This window comes from Lolium rigidum, chromosome 6 (assembly GCF_022539505.1).
Source record: "Lolium rigidum isolate FL_2022 chromosome 6, APGP_CSIRO_Lrig_0.1, whole genome shotgun sequence".
In the NCBI taxonomy this organism is placed as follows: Eukaryota; Viridiplantae; Streptophyta; class Magnoliopsida; order Poales; family Poaceae; genus Lolium; species Lolium rigidum.
In genome coordinates, this window is record NC_061513.1 from 326,939,367 (window position 1) to 326,959,284 (window position 19,918).

Below are 19,918 nucleotides of genomic sequence, written 5' to 3' on the forward strand. Positions count from 1 at the left end.
AGGGATCCTCACGTAGAAGGGAAGAAGAGGGGGCCATAGGGCGGAGAGCCATCGGTACATGAGTACGTGAGTTACCCAACTTCAGTTCAGATCACGCTTCACAAAGGCAGGGCATACTGATACTTGTCTAGAATTATGTGGGCGATTTCCCGTTGTTACAATGAGTTGTGGTTCTGGCTGTAGGGCTCCTAGGATCCGGCTTATATAGGCGCCCGGATCTAGGGTTTCTACGGAGAGTCCTACCTGAATACAAGTTGCCCAACTAAGGAATATTACATTTGCGTGCACGTCAAGGATCCACCTATTCGTAACTTTTCGTCCAAGATCCGGCTCCTTCGGAGAACCTTCTAGACTACTCCTTGCGTAGTTTTGGATGGATCCGGCTTCTTGTTCATGGGCTGAACTTCTTCCATCTTCAATCAACACCAACTGGACCGCTCGGTAGGCCATATGCCACCACCATCGTCTGTGAGCCAACCGTCCTTACCGAATTATTAGCACTATTGTTGGATACTCCTTAATTATACTCGCAACAATTTAGATGTGTAGCACCCGCACTAATGAGATGCATTGAACACCAGCAGGAACACTAGGATCTACAGCTAGCTGAGACGTCCATAACTAGTGGAAGAGGAAATCGCCACTCCATTAATTAAGGAGCGTACCTTAAGATATGCTAGATTTGTCTTGCTATATTATTCGGTCAATAACCAACCACCTTATCTTCAGTTTCACAAGCAAAAGCAATAGGAACCTCCCGTGTGATCTCCTATTTCCCTCTCTCCATTTATTTCCTCATCATTTTGCTTCACCATTTAATTCCCCGCATTAATTTGTGGTAAAAAAAACAAATCACATTAATTTGTAATTATTACTGTAGTCTCTCCGATCCAAATTAATTATTGTAGTCGCTTCGATCAAATTAATTGGCTCCACTTTATCAATTACTGAAGTAGATACGGAAATATCTAGTTAATAAATCAATCTAGTATCAGTAGTACATAAAATGGAGCCAATTAATTTAGATCGGGAGATATACTATTGTATACTCATCCCCTATAATACTCAGAGCAGGGTTATACTTATTTATCGATCGATCATACGGCATCAGCGGCGGCACCTAGCAAAGGCCGGCGCCATTAGGCAGAATTAGGATACAATGGCGACTGCCACGACATGTCGCAATCTCCTGCTAGCTGCCGTCGTCGTGGCGGCACAGCTTTGCGGGTGCACGGCGTACGTAGGCGTCGACGGATTCAGTGTCGAGTTCATCCACCGGGACTCTGTCAAGTCTCCGTACCACGACCCGGCGCTCACCGAGCACGACCGCGTGCTCGCTGCCGTCCGGCGGTCCACGGTACGCGCCGCGGCTCTCGCGCGCTCCTACGACGGCGGCGAAGGTGCTGTGTCCGAGGCCGTGTCGAGTTCATCCGAGTACCTAATGGCCGTCAACGTCGGCACGCCGCCTACCCGGATGCTCGCCATCGCCGACACCGGCAGTGACCTCGTCTGGTTCAAATGCGCACCTCGGACAGCAGCCGCCAGGACCATGGCGCCGAGCACCGTCTTCAACGCGTCCTCCTCGTCGACGTTCCGCCGCGTAGGCTGCCACTCCGGCGCGTGCTACGCACTCCAGTATGGCAGTTCTTGCGACGCCAGGTCCAACTGCCAGTACTTCCGGTCCTACGTCGACGGCACCAAGACAAGCGGTCTACTCTCCACCGACACCTTCACCTTCGAAAGCATTCCAGGCGGATGCCTCGGGTGTCGCAGCCATCCGTACGTGTTGGTGCCGAATGTCACCTTCGGCTGCTCCACGTCAACGAACAGCACATTCGTCGTGGACGCCATGGTCGGCCTCGGTGCCGGAAGCACCTCCCTCATCCGCCAGCTCGGCCTCAAAACTTCCTTAGGCCGCAGGTTCTCCTACTGCTTGGTCCCCTACAACGTGAAGAACGCCTCCTCGGCGTTCAACTTCGGCGACCGCGCCACCGTGACGGAGCCGGGCGCGGCCACCACGGCGCTGGTCCGCTCCGACTTCGAATCCTACTACACCATCTTGCTCGAGTCCGTCAGGATCGGGAACGCCTCCTTCCAGCACCTTTCCCGCGTCATCATCGATTCCGGCACGCCGATGACGTTCCTCGACAAGGCGCTTGTGGACCCGATGGTGAACGAGCTGAGCAAGCGGATCGGCACCGGTTTCCGGAAGCTGCCGTCTCTGCCATGGCCGCTGCAGCTGTGCTACGACGTGGGCGGGCCGGCTCGTCGGTACTGGTTCGACAAGAGCGTCCCGGATGTGACGCTGTACCTGGCCTTCTTCGGCGTGACAGTGACGCTGAAGGCGGAGAACACGTTCATGGAGTGGAAGGAGGGGATCATGTGCTTGGCGGTGGCGCCGGTGTCCAAGGGCCGTCCGCTGGCCATCCTCGGGAGCATCGCGCAGCAGAACATGCACGTCGGCTACAACCTCGACAGGCGCACCGTCACCTTCGCCCCTGCAGACTGCGCCAGCTCCTACAAGTCGTCCTTACCTGTGCATGGCTGAACCCTGTGAAAAGCACATGATATCTAAGATACCTCCGTATTTTTGGATTAAGAATTTCTAATTGAAGATGAAAAAGAAATGGTTTCCAATTCGAATTCTGGTGTTTGGATGTGCTTAGAATTTCCTGTTGAAATTAAAGGGAGGTACCAGCAGTGCTTAGATGTAAAAACCATGAAATTAAATAATTTCTTAAATTTAGACAATATATATATATATATACTTACGTATACGTAAAAAAGCATGGAATCTATTCAAAATTATAAGAAACCCAGATATTCACAGGTACGGGATCGCTAGAAAACAGCAAATGCATAGGACGAACAAGTCCTCCAGTGCGTTGCATGTTAACAAACACAATTCTTGCACCGTCCACAAGCATCCTCCGCTCCCATCCCTGCACCAGAGCACGCACACCATCTCGTCCATGGAGCACAAGCATCCGCGCGGCCATAGCTGTGTTTGTGGAGGCATCTAGCGGGCTGCGCCTCACGCGGACGTGCAGCCTGCAGATGGAGTAGGAACGCCAATGCGGCGCGGGGAAAAGTTCAGGCGAACACCCGGGTCCGGCGACGCTACAGCGGTTGGATCCAGCGGGGAATCCGCGCCGGCCCTCGGGCTCATCGAGGCGCGTGCGACGGAGGCAGAGGTGGCCCACGTACGGCGGCGCCCATGTCTCCTGCCAAGGGGGGAATAGACGGAGGACGCCGGGAAGACGGAGAAGAGGGCGGGGTAGGTGAGAGGGGAGAGGAAGGCGCGGACGAATCACCGCTGCCGGCGGCGGCAGAGGGAGAGGAGACTCGCGGGGGAGCTGCTCGCTCGCGGTCGAGGCGACTCCTCTCGCTAGCCTCGAACGATTCTGAGCGAATATGGAGCCGTTACAAGGATTCCCGGATCCCCCAGGTCGTCGGAGAAACCCTGTGGGCGCTCGTAGCAGGTTCGCCGGCCGATGGTAGCATCAGCGGTGGGCGTTCATGTCACCACCGTCCGCCGCTCCTATCAACGTCAGTCAAGCATCGTAGCACCGCCGTCACGCATACCTCCGGTCACGCCTTCTGGCTTCTAGCATGTCTTGCAGCATTGCACAGCCAGCTTCATAACCTTGAATAATCCTGCCATATTTGTTAAACGAATTTGCATCAAAATTATCAAATTTTCGCTACAAATATTCTAAGGATTTTCACCTCATGAAGACCATATCATACGAAGGAGCAATTTGCTACATTGGTTCTGCAGATTTTCATCAAAATTGAGAAATTTCTGCTACAAATCTTACAAGGATTTTCACCTCCGGAAGAACAAAATTGGATAATTGGAAAGAGAAATTTGCTACATTATTTCTACAGATTTGCATCAAATGTAGAAAAAAAAACTGCTATCCACATAACAGTATGTGCAAAACACATGCAGTTGTAGGTAAGTTGCAAATCCAAAGAGCATTGCGAAAAGAAAAACAGAAAAGGTTCTAGCAACAATTTATTTGTAATGATGCAGATTTACAGAGGATTTATAGCAGAAAAAATTGTTCGCCGATGCACCTCCGACGGACAATGGGACGGTGGGACCATAAGAGCTACCCGTTGGAGCAACGCTGGCGGGCCGTCGGAGTAGCGTCGGCGCCCACCCGTGGGAGTTTCGAGGGACGCCCATGGTAGCATCAAGGGCCGCCGTGTTAGCAGCGTCATCCACCAGTGGGAGCAGCCCATGCTCCCAACTTGAGCACTGCCACCATCGAATCTGACGCAAGCATGGCGACTCTCCAGGCTCTGCACACTCCTAAAACTAATGGAGCTCAGCCCCCGTGTGATGGGTTCGATGCATGAAAAACAAAAAATTTCTACCGTAAACATGAACAAAAACCAAGATCCAATATAGGAAAAAGCAAGATCTAATGGAGCTCGGCCCCCATGCACGTCTTTCGGCACGGAGGAGGTGGCCGGGAGAGGAGCAGGGGGCAGCGCTGTGGGCGGGTGAAGCACACGTGGTTCGTCGGAGAAGCTTAGTGGGAGGTCATGGGTGGCGCGCAGTTCCTCTGGAGAAGACGAAGAGATAAGGAAAGGGAATGAGTGGAGGAGAGAAATCGGGATAGGGGAAAGTTATGCCAGTGGACCCCACATCCTATCGCTATCTCTGGGACGTGTGGCGCTCAGTGCGGATGGAGGACGAGACGATGCGATCATACGGGTGATTGCCAGCGTTTTTGTCAACACCCGGATTTTTAAGTCCAGATGCCTATTATGTCATTCCTCGCAATCCCAGGAATATTGTTTTTGCGAGACATAATAGATTGATATCACAACACATCATTCATTACATACCATAATTGTCTTACAAATAAAGGATCACATGATCCAGTCTCATTACAACAGTAGATGATCTATGGATCAATAACAAAACACATAGCGGAAGCGAAGTCGCGTAGTAGTAGTCCATTTATTCCACAGGCAACTATTGACGTCAGGAGTGATCCTAGTTGTCGTAGACGTCCTGCTGTACTTCTTCCGGGTTCTGGTACTCTTCTTCATAGTCTGGCCATTTGAATAGCCAGGGACACAGCCATGAGTACTTTAAAGTACTCGCAAACTAATACTAATGTAAATACTATCAACTGTAGTAATGGGGTTCTAAGCTCTAGTTTCATTTGCAGAAAGCCAGTTTTATTTCATAAGCACTTTAATAATCAAAACCTCTTCATTTTACTAACTTAACTCAAGTGGGAACATTAGTGTCATTCCCACAACTCCGTGGTGATTCAAAGTCAAAGTCACCTTTCAATTCAAGTCACAAGTCACCATTCATATTTTGTAAAAGTTCTGATGACGGAACAGTATGGCCTTTCCAACTGTCCATGACCGCGGACGCGGCTATTCGAATAGGTTTACACTCTGCAGAGGTTGTACACTTGTGCCACAATAATTGCAATAGTTCGTCAGGGGTAACTGGCCCTGATTTATCGTACGCAGTACGCGAACTACCAATCCTAACCTTTCATTTACATACCCTAGTATAGGCACCTCTCCCCATGAGCTTGGCCTCCCGGTGAAAACAAACGGTCAACCCGGGACTGCACGGGGCTTGGGTAGGACATTCACCTCATTTCACGTCATTTCACTTTCGAGGAGGCAACCTCGGCATAACCCCTATGACGCTTGTTCGGAGGGAACCCATACTAAAATACATAAGTTTCCAGTTAAGCCTTACCCAGATTCAGGTATTGTGGGGATACTTAAGAATTGGAATGGTGTCGCATCCGAACCCAACCATCAGTTTTTGGTAAGTTTCACCAAGTCATTCACAAGTCACATTCTCCTTCAAAATCTTTCAATAGAATGACTCATCATTTCAAGGTTTTCAAAGTCATTGGTTTTTCACAAGTTCCCATCTAGAGTAGTAAATTTTAGTTTAGCACTAGCCACTAGTCATGAGGGTGCTAATCCTTGTATTGCTCTAGGCTAAGTTTGATGCTCTTGTACTACTCCATAACTAACTAAGTGAATCATGAATCCAAAAAGTACTTTGATAAACAAAATTTAGTAAAGCTGGTAAAGTAAAAACTTGGGATAGGAGCATTAAGCATAAAGTAAAAAAGTAATGGTGCCTTGCTTTTGTAGAGCTTTGCATTAGTCTAGTTGCATTGGTAATAGCTTGCCTTGGTTGGGGTAGTGCTCAAAGTTCTCTTCTCCTTCCTCTTGGTAGAATACCTCCTCCTCTTGATAGTCTCTGGTACTAGCGTCTAAAAACGAATACGAGGATACAATCACCAAACAACACTTATGTACTAAACTAGGCACACACATGAGTCACACGACTTAAGCTAGCATCACACATTATAATAAGTTGGTGGATTTGTTTTTCTTATTTAAGAAAAACAAATTTCCTCTCATACTACTTAAGGTGTTACTTTTAATTACCTAGAGAAACTATTTCCTCTCATTATCTTATTAAGATTTAATTTCTCTCATGAATAATATATGACCAAGGTTGACCAAAGTCAACCTCTTCATACTTACCATTTAAGAAAATGATTTAAATGAGGTGAAGCACCTCCTACAATATAATCCTAACATGGTAAAGATTTAATATCATCAAAAAATTCATATGAGACCTAAATGACCAGAGTCTCTACCTCATTTTGAAATGTTTGTGACAAGATTTAAATGGGAGAAAAACTACCATATGATTTATTAATAGTTTTGGACAATATCTTTGACTAGAAATAGCCATATAGTCCTTTAATTAAACTAGGCCATGATCATTCAAAGTAAGCATGGCATATTTTCTCAGAAACAATTAGTGCAAGTTAAAGGTGAGCTATAGGAGTTGGAATCAACTCAAAAGCACTTTTGGTTGATTTTTAATAATTATTCTAAGTCAGAAAAGTCCCTGCCTTGTTTATTTTTCTACATTAATTCTATAACAGATCTAGGGTTCAAACCAGTGGCATTGTGTAGATAAAACTCTAAGCTCTCCAACAATATCAAGTTTGTAAAATTTGGCCAAGTGGATTTGTCCCTATTGAATTTTGAAGTTGACATCAGATTGCAAATTTATCTATTCTGGAATTTTGAATTCAAATAGTTGGGCTGGCGGGAAACGAGGTGGGCTGCACAGCGGGAGAGAGAGATGGGCCGGCCCAGTAACGCTTCAGAGCGCAGTGGGCCAGCTGATAGGGGGACCTACGCGTCAGTGACTAATAATTACCGAACCGGTACGCGTGAGTGGTGGCCGTCGGATTAAAAGGATGATCGACGGCCGAGGGTCATCCTCATCCTCGACAAAGCTCGCCGGAGAGCTAACCCTACCGGCGGCCAGACTAGGGGGTCGGGGAGCTACCTGGGGGCGGGCGAGCGTCGGCGAGGAGGGTGTTCGGCGTTGGAGACGACGGCGGTCCGATTGGTGGTGGTGGGAGGAGCTACGGTGGCGTCAATCAACGGCGAGGTTGCAGAGGTACTAGCGGAGCTCCGGCAAGGAATTGGTGAGTGACATGGGCATACCCTTCGGGTACCCATTATTAGTATACCTGGCTCGGCCCAATATGGAGAAGATCAAATATGGAGAAGGCCCAACAAGGCAACCCGAAGAAGTAGTCGACTAGGACTCTTGTAAAACCCTAGGTTGGTTGCATATATAAAGCTAGCCAGGACACCCGAAATAGAGAGAAGATATAGGCCAACAAATAGAGAAGACATAGACAGCATAGCTCCGCTTACGGTGGCACTTGTAAAGATACTTATGGTCATATAGTGGATTGCTAGCAGCACGTAGGGATTCTCCACCGAGGGGACCCGAAGCTGGGTACGTCGTGTGCCTAATCTCGTTCCCAGAATCTCCATCGTCGCTCTCTCCCGAAACCCAAGTCTACAATACGTAGGCATTGCCGAAGTGATCCCTCGTCAATTGGCGCCGTCTGTGGGAATCGCGGCGACTGGATTTTGTCATCCGGGCGAGATCCTTCATCATCAACAACGCGCAGATAAGCAGGGTCAAGATGCGCAGCCATGGAATTTGACGAGATCCCGCGCCCGACCCACCCGACGAACCAATGTGTTGTGGTTCGTCAAGAAAAGAAAAGTTAGCTAGATATCAAAACAGGTCGCGAAGATCAGTTGGAAATAAAGGTTCGAGTATTGCCGCCCACGGTCGGATCCAAGAGAAGATTTGTCAGATCTTGAATCAAATCTCAAGTTCCGCCGGCCGCAACATCATACAAGGAAGAAAAAACTACCAAGGCGACAACTATCATGATGGATCAAGTTTCCAGACAATACACGCAAGTACTCCGTATGGAAGGAAAAAGGAAATTTAGATTGCAGACAAGACCCGCGTGATGTCAGACTGGTGCTCCTCGCGAAGGGGAAATTCAACTTTACATCTTCTATCAGGTGCTAGTAATACAAAAAAAAGAAAAGGGAAGGAAGAGGATCGATCAGTTAGCCAAACTGAAAGCCTGTACATACGAGCTTACATGATTTTTCAAAGATGAAGACAACGAACAAGGCGGATTTTACCCGAGCCACTAAACCGATGAGTCGCTAGAGACTCGGGCCGCCGTCCGAATAAAATCCAGCTCCGCCGCAAATTCCTCTTCCAAAGCAGGGACCAGGTGCTATATTTCCGATTACATAAAATTTATTTTGCAAAATATTTGTTTGGCTCGTACTATTTGCGCGTACTTTTTGCGCCGTAATATAACTGTAGATCGGAACAAGTTTCGACGACTTCGCCGCGTATAGTCGCATGCTCGGGGGCTCGCCTGCTATTTACCCGACAACACGCACTCACCTCGCTCGGGGGCTCGCCCACCGCGAACTCGACGATTTTCTCTTCCAATGCCGATTACTTCCACCTTGTCGAATAATTTCGGATAAATGGCGTACGGCTCCGCTGCACCGGTTGCGTCTACTTCTTCGACTGCGTCTGCCGGACAACCTACTTCCATGTCGACTCCGTCACACCTGATCAAAAAGCTAAGTGTTCCTTTCCCGAGTGTTAATTATTATTTACTTTCGCCACACCCGAATACTCGGGGGCTGCGCTATTGCATTATTACAACAAATTCATCCAAACACTGAGGACTGCGCCATTACTTCGTTACCACAAATATACTTGGTTACTTGGTGAAATTATTTTCTTCGGCTCAGTGGAATTATTTTCTTCGACTTAGTGGATTTATCTTTTTCGGCTCAGTGGATTTATTCTCTCTGGATTACTGGATTGGTTTTCTTTGGGTTATTATTGGTTCACTTATACAATATTACCCGACGCGTTTCCGGGTCAATGGATTCATCTTTTATGGTTATTACTAGAACTATTTTCTCCGGCTCAATGGATTCATCCTCTATGATATCAACGGATTCATCTTTTATGGTTATTACTGGATTCTTCGGGTCAATGGATTCATCCTCTATAATATCGGCAGATTCATATGGTGTAATCTTTAATATGGATTCATCTCAAGTACTTCATCTCGGATTTCATCTTCAGTATTTCATCCTTAATGACCCTCTTTCGGCGACACGGATAATACTCGGGGGCTCGACAACAACTTCGCCCCGAGTAACAATTGTGATACCGCATCTAAGCAACAATCATGACATCACCCCAGCAGTGCTCGGGGGCTCGGCTATCTCTTCATCAACAATTTGGTGGTATCTATTTTCGCTATTTGGTGTTTTCTACTTTGGCTAGATTTCTTATCTACACTCGAAGACTTCATCATGCGTCGACTTCGTCGTGTCCAAAAAGCTAAGTGTTCTTTTTTTGTACAAAGTTGATTATCGTTTACTTTCGTCGCACCCGACACTCGGGGGCTGCGCGGCATATATTCACTTTACATATCATCGAATCTGAGCATCTGACACCGCATGCGAAAAAGAGAGTCAAGGAAAAGATAGAAAAAGTTTGTTTGTTTGTGCAGGAGAAAGAAAAATTCAAAGTATATAAGAGAGAACCCGACAAAATCTCCTTCAGGGAGGAACCCGACGAAATCAAAAGAGAACCCGACAAAATCTTCTTCAGGGAGGAACCCGACGAAATCAAAAGTGCACCCGATGAAACCTTCTTCAGGGAGGAACCCGACGAAATCAAAAGAGCACCCGACGAAATCTTCTTCAGGGAGGAACCCGACGAAATCAAAATAGCACCCGATGAAATCTTCTTCAGGGAGGAACCCGACGAAATCAAAATAGCACCCGACGAAATCTTCTTCAGGGAGGAACCCGATAAAATCGTGAGAGAACCCGACGAAATTTTCTTCAAAAGAGAACCCGACGAAATTTTATTCAAGGAGGACCCGAAGAATTATCCTTAAGAAGGACCCGAAGAATTATTTTCAAAAAGGTCCCGAAGAATTATCCTTAAGAAGGACCCGAAGAATTATCTTCAAAAAGGTCCCGAAGAATTATCCTCAAGGAGGACCCGAAGAATTGTCCTCAGGGAGGACCCGAAGAATTTTCCTCTGGGAGGACCCGAAGAATTGTCGTTAGGGAGGACCCGAAGAATTGTCCTCAAGGAGGACCCGAAGATATTTTCTTCAACAAAGAACTCGACGAAATTTTCATCAAGGAGGAACCAAAAAAAAAAGATGGACAAATCTTCGGGTCCATTGACTCGTCATATTGTTGCGAGCAAGAGCATCGGTGATGTACCCGACAATATAGAATAACCAATATATTCAGCTGTCTCATCAAGCCTGAGAGAAAAATAGAAGAGCCCGTAAAATGGGTCATTGCATCAGCCGAACAAGGCACTCGACAATATATTCTCATAGCGCTAAAAGTCGCGAATAATCTCTGAATGCCGCAAAACTCTGCGAAGGTAAGACCCCGGATCCGTTCTGAGCGGCGTGGCACCGTCTCTGACGTCGGTTTGCTACTTTTTTCCGTATCAACAGATACGAAGAAAAATCCTAACGGACGCGTTAGGTACCCGATAAAACATGACTGGGACTCGACAAAATGGTAAGACCTTAAGCGGCACCCGTCGAGTTAACACCGAGATCCCGGGATCATGTCCAGGGACGTGATCTTGAAGTAGGTTTTTGCGGATTGCCACTAGAGCAGCTTAACTAGTACCCGATCCGTCGGATGAACTAGCCCCAATTACCATTATCCATGTACAATATAGATATGGATGTCAAATAAAAATAGCAACGGCCTGGAGTCGATAAAAGAGGGGCTGCGCCCGTAAATATAGTCAAGTTCTTTATCGAGTAGTACAACTTGAGCCTATGCCTAGGTGCAAGCACCTGCCCATAGGCTCGGGGCTACTCTTATCGAGAGTATTGTTCACCCTCCCGATAAGATACAAGACGGAGGAAAAATTGTGGTGTCGATTAAAGCAAGTTGAGCCTACACCCAAGTGCAAACACTTGGCTGTAGCCTCGGGGGCTACTCCCATCGGGAGCGCTGGTCGAGCACCCGATAGAAAGATAACTTCGACAGCATCTACGACAATTAAGGTTTGTAGACTCAACTCGATTCTACGACTCGAGTGGAGCCTACTCCCATCGGGAGCATATGGATTTCATCAAGTCTTCCAGAAATATAGTTAAGTTCTTCATTGAGTAGTACAACTTGAGTCTATGCCTAAGTGCAAGCACTTACCCATAGACTCGGGGGCTACTCCCATCGGGAGCGCTGCCGCGCACCCGATAATTTCAAGAATCGTCGACATCATCTACGCTACACATGATCTACGACATGGACCTCACCTTGTATTTCTTCGACTTCGGAGATGGTTATGCTTGGAGTTTCTACGCAAGTCTTCGACTTCCCTATAAACTCGGGGCTACTGACATGGGCATACCCTTCGGGTACCCATTATTAGTATACCTGGCTCGGCCCAATATGGAGAAGACCAAATATGGAGAATGCCCAACAAGGCAACCCGAAGAAGTAGTCGACTAGGTCTCTTGTAAAACCCTAGGCTGGTTGCATATATAAAGCTAGCCAGGGCACCCGAAATAGAGAGAAGATATAGGCCAACAAATAGAGAAGACATAGACAGCATAGCTCCGCTTACAGTGGCACTTGAAAAGATACTTATGGTCATATAGTGGATTGCTAGCAGCACGTAGGGATCCTCCACCGAGGGGACCCGAAGCTGGGTACGTCGTGTGCCTAATCTCGTTCCCAGAATCTCCATCGTTGCTCTCTCCCGAAACCCAAGTCTACAATACGTAGGCATTGCCGAGGTGATCCCTCGTCAGTGAGCTATGGCGGAAATTGGGCTGCGGCGCGGCTTGAGGAGAGGCTGTGAGGTGAGGGAGGAAGATTGGTGTGCTGGGATTGATCGGAGGACGCCTCTATTTATAGAGTGAGGGGGTGGCCGTGGCGCGCATGGCAGGTCGTCGATGGCGTCGTCGTTCCAGGGCTGTGAAGGGGCAAGTGATGGGCGCGTCGTGTAGGCGATGCTAGTGAGCGTGATGGCACGGTGGATGATGGTCTGAGGCGTGCAGGGGAGGTCATCGGCTTTGCAGTACTGGCGCGGCAATCCTTTGATCATGGCGACGGCGACTGGTCCTCTGCCGGCGAATGAGCATGTCTAGCGTGTAGCTGTAGTGGTGCGGGTGTGTGATGCAGAAATGGAGAGGTAGGAGAGGACTGAGGCGACCGTGCGACGGCGTGCTCTGGCGCGTCCAGGGTGGTGCTGGTGCACGCTCTGGCATGGCTGGGGCGTGTCTGGGCGCGTACGGGCGCGTGGCGTTCCGGCCAGTGCGGTGCGTTTCTTCGGCCAGGGAGGGTACCAGCGTGCATGGTCGAGTGCAGGCTATCTATTGGACATGGTAAGGCTGGCCAGAGAGAGGTGGAGAGGATGAGTGGCAAGAGGGTCGGCATGGTACTTGGCATGGAGGATATTGATCATGGCTTCACTTTAATCATGCAAAGTAAGGACTGGGAATGATGCAGGGGAGGTACCAGGGTGTGATGATCATAAGGAGAAAGAGGTTTAGGCTAAAAACCAGAGGTTAAAAGGGTGTATCACAAATCTGGAAGGTTGCCTGCCAAGTGTTTGACAAAATGGCCGCAAGAACATTTTTGTCAAATTTTGGAAATATTTTTGGTGGATTTCATTCATATATTCAGAGAGGTAGAATGGTGGTGGTGGTGGTCAATTTGGTGGTGGTTTGCAAGAATTCAAAATGGGGGTTGATCTTCTCTTTGTTTCAAAGTCCTCACTTGGCCTATTTATTCTGGTCAACCTAGGCAGAGTCAACACTTGTGGTCAACAGCAAAGATGTTCACCTTGACATGGTCTTGGATGAGGTGGAGAGAGTTGACCAAGTTTGCTTTAAGAAAAGTCAAAACCAGGGGTGCAAAGTGGTGAAGATAATATAAAATGGCCAAATGACCATTATCATATGTAGATGGGATTTGCATTTTTCTTTGATTTGATTCTGGTTTATTGGATTCAAAAGGGTGTGTTATTGATATATAAGTGTTTTACAAACAATGGCACAAGCCATGGTGGCCTTGGTTGAAGATTTGCAAAATTGGCTAAAGTGTATGTGAGGGAAAATGAGATTTTCTCACTATTTGATTTCTCTTTATTTGATTTGACATTTCTTGACTCAAATGTGATTCTTATTAGTTTAGGAACATTTCCAAACCATTGAAACCATTCCAAAAGGTCTAGCCCAAAGATTTGCAAAAATGGCCATAACACATAAGAGGTGATGTGTCAAAATTTCTTATTCTTCTAAATGGTTCCCCTTGCTTTACTTGGGCATGGGTTAGGGTCAATTTGGTGTGAGATTAGGTTTAGAAATGGTTCCACACCATTTGGGTAAGGTATAGGTGCATAGAACAAGATTTGGTGAAATGGCTAAGTGTCACATATGCCTCTATGCATATGTTGCATTTGATTTTTAGTTTGACTTGGCTTGACCCAATTGAGGTTGTTGAGTGTTGAAATGGTATAGAGGAGTGATCCAACCATTCCCACAAGTTTTAGGGTCAAGATCCTCAAATTCACAAATTTGCTATTTGCTCTCATATGCCTCTATGGCATTTTTTATTTCTTTTTAAAATCTTTGGTTTCACTTTGGATTTGGTTTGATAAGTACTAGGCAAGGTTTATGAAGGTTTTCCAAACCTCTAAATAAAGTAGAAAGGCCTAGGGTAAAGATTTACAAAAATAGCCATAGGCACATATGCCTTTTTCTTAATTAAATTCCTTTTTATTTTTATTTTAACTTGGATGATAAAAAGAGGGGTGAGGTTTAGGGTTTAAGATCATTTCAAATACTAATAACAAGCAATCATGGCAATAGCACAAGAATTAAGCAAGATCACTATGCATCAAACTTAATTTAATAAAAGTTTTTGGTGGTTCCAAAATTTGGAAAAAGGGAAATTCATTTTCTTTCTTTTGAAATTTTTGGGATGTTACAGTTTTCCTACAAGAAAAGGTCGAGGCTCTCAAGGCGCTCGAGATCGTTTTTTTTTTCCTTTTACCTTGAGATCGACTCGACGAAAAATGAGCTAAGTAAGAGCATCTTTTATACTTAGCTCGATTAGAAAATGAGTTGATCTTAAGCACACATTAGCTTGCTTAATTTTAGGTCGGTAGCTCGAAATAATATAATCATGTACGGCTATTCCATTACATATCTATACCTAATAATAAAGAAAATAAGAATTTTTGTTCGTTCGTCAAAAAATACCCCTATTTTTGGCTGAAATTACACTTTGTGCCACCGCCAAGTCATAAAACGTTTCGTCCGTACAATCCATTATGTTTCTACCATATTATGTGAGTCCAAAGCCTTTACGGGCCCTTAGAGCAACTCCAATAGTATAGTCGATTGTTGACTATAAGCAAGATGTCATGTCATCTATAGTCAACATGTAGTCAATATATACAATAGTTAGCTATAAGAATGTACTACTTTTGGAGTTGCTCTGAGGACTCGTAAAGGCTAGAGCTAGCTATAGTCAATGGATGACCTACCTTTCATTCAATGGATGACCCACCTTTTATTCACACATCTTGCCTAGGAGCACGTGCTAGAGCTAGCTCTTGCATAAGAGCCCACTCACATTCGTTTTCCTCTTCTCTCTCATCCAACTAGACACAAATATATTACTAGATGGTAAGCGCGCTTCGCCGCGCCGCCTAAAGTCCGTTGAACTTGTGCACGTTTGTGTGGATCAGACACAATCTTTTAGGATGGATGGACAGTGAGATAGCATACCAAGGTTGCTAGCGCATGCAAGCCAGTATATGCAAGATTCGCTAGCTTAACGATTGGTTCCTTTTGCCTTTGTTCCAATATGTTCTGGTGGATCGCTGCAGGCTATTCTTTAGGTGCACATTTTTCGTGTTCATAACAAAGCAGACATCGTGCGATTCGTGTCCCAAATGCTCAAATAAATCACATTCAAAAATCTACCTATGGAACATTCAGAACGTAACAAAATATTTATTGCAATAGTATAAATTACAGTATGTCTTGTGGGGAAAAAAACCTATGATACATAAAATTTCAGATTGGAATACAGCACTGAGTACTTGTGGCATTTGACATCACCTATCAGGGTGCATATCAAGAACTGGTATTGAGGCCATGCCATGTAAAATCTAAAACATCAAAGTACATCTCAGTAAACAGATATAGTCCATATATGCAGGCCCCTTCCCAAAATAAATGGAGATACATCGTTCATGAAAACTAAAAAGTACAGTCACCATTTGCTAAGAGTTTGGCACACAAGCTCCTGACTGAATTATGGAAAATACTATAGAGCAGTAATTGTACTTAGGAGCACCAACAAATGGTTCTAATTAATATGATGCGACCTGGGAATTTTCTTTATATTCACGCTCATGATTGCCACAATGAATTTGTCTCGGGATTTGAACATATATATTCACATAACAATGTGCATTCATGAAGTGAAAAATACGCCTTTTAGATCTGGACCTTTTAAGCACCTGGAATTTTCTCCACATAAGATGTGATGCGCTCAACAAACAATTAGATTTAGGTATTCTTTTAGCCACGCAATGCACAACTCGTCAAAAGATACTTAAACATGTAGAAAGACCAACCAGTGATGGTCAAAATTGGCATCCAGACATCAAGCAAAAATCATTCTTGTTAGTCACCAAGAAAATGTATAAGCAACTAATTTGCTTAAGGAGCAAACAAAAAAAAAGTACATAAACTCGATTGTGTATTCATGAGTCAATGGCATGCTGATCCAAAGAATATATTGCTTTTCTAATTTGGTATTTTTTTGTCTATAGTTTCAAGCGAAAAATTGAAGCGCTACTGCAATCCAATTTCTATCAATTATCATGCATTTGTAAGTGTACAAATATTATTGAAAAAAGAGCAAGTGAATATGGCAATCCAATTTCTTATATGACAAAATTCAGTCTTTGCAATATTTAAATACAACAAAAACATTAATATGTGGTTTGCGCAACAAATATGAATCCTCAATTCTTCTTGTCGCTAAACATAATGAGAAAAAAACATGTTAGATTCAGAAATGTACCCGGGATTGATGTCGAATACAGAAACCTTATGGTAATCCTACATTTCATTGCAAGGACATGGCGAACAGACCAAGAAATTACGCCATCTTCGGTAAGTAAGCTATATGTTTAGTCAGGACACGCATATGTAACTTATGTAAAAGGGAAACCTAATATAAGGTTGTAATCATGATTTTTGACTAATCCCCTTAAGAAACTAAACTGATGCAATATTAATTAAATAAGGCAGACATCATGGGACACCATTCAATTATTTTTTCTGTAGGAACTATGAGCCTTTTTAACAACTGATCGAATAGTGGTTGTGAGAAAAAGTGATACAATCAAGTAAAAATTGGGGAATTAGGTGATGTACCTCCAGGAGTGAATGTTGAGAGGCTTGAATGCTATAACATCTGACAAACATCATTTGGAGGAGAAAATAGGAATGAGCCCAGTATGACAATGAACATGTGAAGTCAATAAGAAGACAAATGGGAATCTGTAGGTAAAACTCACCTGCACACCTAATACCATGTAAGATTCATCATGCCCAGAAAGAAATTGCACACACAGCCATATATCACCCATGGACTGAAAAATAAGGGAAGCAACGTCATTGGCAATTGAAAGGTTAATTTTAACTTGACACATGAAGATATATATACAGTAACTCATTATATGGACGTAACTTGACACTAACGTTTTTCAGTTCACAATTTTTTATAGTTTGGAAGTGGAAAACCATGCAAAGACAGTTTCTAAAAATAATCCTACCCAAGAGACTAATTGGTGTTGCTAAGATCTGCTAACAACAACACAAAAATTGCAGAATACTTGCTCTATACTGCAATCCATGCTATTTTCTTTGTCAATTTAGAAGAAACAGAGACATAATGCAATCGATGTTGCTGTGGCCTAAATCGAGCCCTCCGCTCAACCTCACAGTGGTAATCAAATTAAAGCAATTGCAACACACATGCGCATGGAGATATGTACACAGGAGGGCGCCTCGTCCTTGGCTGCATGGAGTTCTATATGGTGATACCAAAAATCTAAGGAGAAAAGATTCACAAGAACAAAAAAGCTGAGCAGGATATACCTCCTTGGCTGCATGGAGACGCCGCCACCGAGTTACGCTGAGGCACCCCATCTTGAGCGGTGGCCACCACTGCAGCGAGGGTGGCAGGGAAAAATCGAGCTCCTTGACTCCCTCGAAGTCCACCTCTGCGATGGAAGCGATCTTGTCGTGGCGGCACAGGCCCCGTACTGCGTCATCGTGATCGACGCCGTTGATGACCTCGATGTGCTCCTGGTCGTCAGAGACAGAGTAGGCGGCGATGGTGCACATGGGAGAGCCGACGCTGCAGCCGGCGTCGAGGAGATCGGCAACGCGCGATGCGGTTAGAGTCTCCCGATGCAATGGACGGCGCGCGGTTGCCGGCGGGTGGGACGCACGTCTGCCGGCCAGAGGAACGACGAGCGTCCGTCGGTGGGGGAAGAAGCGCGCATCCTCCGATGAGGGGGGCGATGGGCAGCTTCCGCCGGGGCATGGGCGGCGTGCGGCGGCGGAGGAGATTGGGGGAGAGGACATGGTCAGGACGAAGAAGAGAAGGGGGCTTTGACGCTGTCATTTTTTACCGGACGCAGTATTACCCCCAAGAACAACACTATAGCCAACATCAAGTGGGCCAAAGACGTCAGCCACGCCATAAGATCTAACCTGGGTAGTGGTAACTCTTTTCATTCTTTCCAAACATGCAATCCTGACCATTCATACACACGATCCTACGGCCAAAAAAGCGCGCGCGGCAGGTTGCCTCAGGATGTTGGGTATTCAATGAGATTAAATGTTGTAATTTTAATCCTTATAGCTAGCTGACTGGATCTTATTGTACTTGCTCTCAGCGTCTAGGTCGAACTGCACGTTCCTGTCACCGCTCATATATACTCCACCTGGCCGTGTATCCATCGACTAACTCGTCGAGTAGGAAATCCACTTTTCTTACGATTTTTTGGTCGAGGATCCAATCGAGATAAATTTGAGGCAGCTTACAACCTGGCCGGAACCCGAGCGCAGCCCATGGGTCCTCGGATCCGCGAACAAGGATGCTATTCGCACAAGATAACGCCAGGGAACAAGAAGCTTTTTCTCCGTCGCCGCGTCAGAGTTCGTCCAGATCTTTGTGGCGTGGACGCGTCCATGGTGAGGGAGCTGTTTGAGGGAGCTGGTTGAGAAGGCCAAGGCATCGTGGACTTGCATCCTTTTCATGGATGTGCTCAATATAGAGAAGGGACTCAGGATAGTAGTCAGCAATAATCCATCATTGTTGGCAGCCTAGATTGGGTCGACATTCCAGGCTCCCACTCTGTCGGAGTGCCTGGGGAAGGAGGGGCTGCAGAAGCTGCGTCAAGCTAAACATGAAAGGGAGGAGACGCAGAAGGTAGAGGAGGGAGGCAAGGAGAATGAGGAAAACAAGGAAGCTACCGGTCCTGGGGCTACCGGTCCACTATCGGGCGGTAAGGAGAGCGCCTGACAGGAGCCATGATCATCCTGTTCTAGAACTGCCGAGGATTGGGGCAGCCTCGGACAGTTCAGGAACTGTCTCGCCTAGTGCGAGAGCATCGCTCAACCTTAGTGTTCCTCTCAGAAACAAGGCAGAATAAGAAGTTGGTAGAGAGTTTGAGTAAACGGCTAGGCTTTAAAAGTTGTTTTCCTATTAGTTTGTCGGGTAAGGGTGGAGGGTTAGCTCTATGGTGGAGTAAAGATGTTATTGTAGATCTGATAAATTTCAGCCCTCACCATATAGATGTAATCGTCCAAGATAAGAGTGAAATAAAATGGAGGAGCACGATTTGTCTATGGAGAACCGTGTGCTCAACTAAGACCTGAATTCTGGAAATTGCTGAAGAGAATAAAAACTAATAGAGGTGCAAATATGCCTTGGCTGATGTTGGGAGATTTCAGTGAAGCTCTTTGGCAAAGTGGGCACTTCTCAGTCACTAAAAGGAATGAAAGAAGAATGCAAGATTTTAGAGACACCTTGCAGTTTTGTGATTTGCAGGATCTTGGGTACAGTGGCCTCCCCTGGACCTACAACAACAAGCAAATGGGTAGGAAAAATGTAAAAGTAAGGCTGGATAGAGCTGTAGCCAACCAAGCTTGGAGTAATATGTTTACTGCAGCAAAGGTTCAACATATTGTATCATCTAGATTCGAGCGCTTGCCCCTCATTTTACATCTGGGTAAACTGGAACTCAACAATTTGGGGTCGGTCAGGTGTAGATATGAAAGCATGTGGGAAAGAGATGACACTGTTGGCAGTGAGATCAAGGAAGCTTGGGCTGCTGGTACATTAGTAGAAGATCTAGCAGACATCAAAAACA

General features: G+C 45.8%; 1 protein-coding gene and 1 long non-coding RNA gene across 2 annotated transcripts; one reads left to right on the forward strand and one right to left on the reverse strand.

Annotated features, from left to right (window-relative positions):
- The first annotated feature begins 1,159 nt into the window (after positions 1 to 1,159).
- Positions 1,160 to 12,834, forward strand: LOC124664747 (aspartic proteinase CDR1-like). The gene is made up of 3 exons (XM_047202193.1): positions 1,160 to 2,536; positions 11,543 to 11,575; positions 12,628 to 12,834. Exons 1-3 carry the CDS (start codon positions 1,160 to 1,162, stop codon positions 12,832 to 12,834), a joined length of 1,617 nt encoding a protein of 538 aa, XP_047058149.1.
- Positions 12,835 to 16,859: 4,025 nt separating this feature from the next.
- Positions 16,860 to 17,785, reverse strand: LOC124666070. Its single transcript, XR_006990795.1, has 3 exons — positions 17,634 to 17,785; positions 17,051 to 17,125; positions 16,860 to 16,947 (listed from the first exon to the last, which is right to left on the reverse strand). It is a non-coding gene; the product is annotated as an uncharacterized LOC124666070 (long non-coding RNA).
- Between the last annotated feature and the right edge of the window lie 2,133 nt (positions 17,786 to 19,918).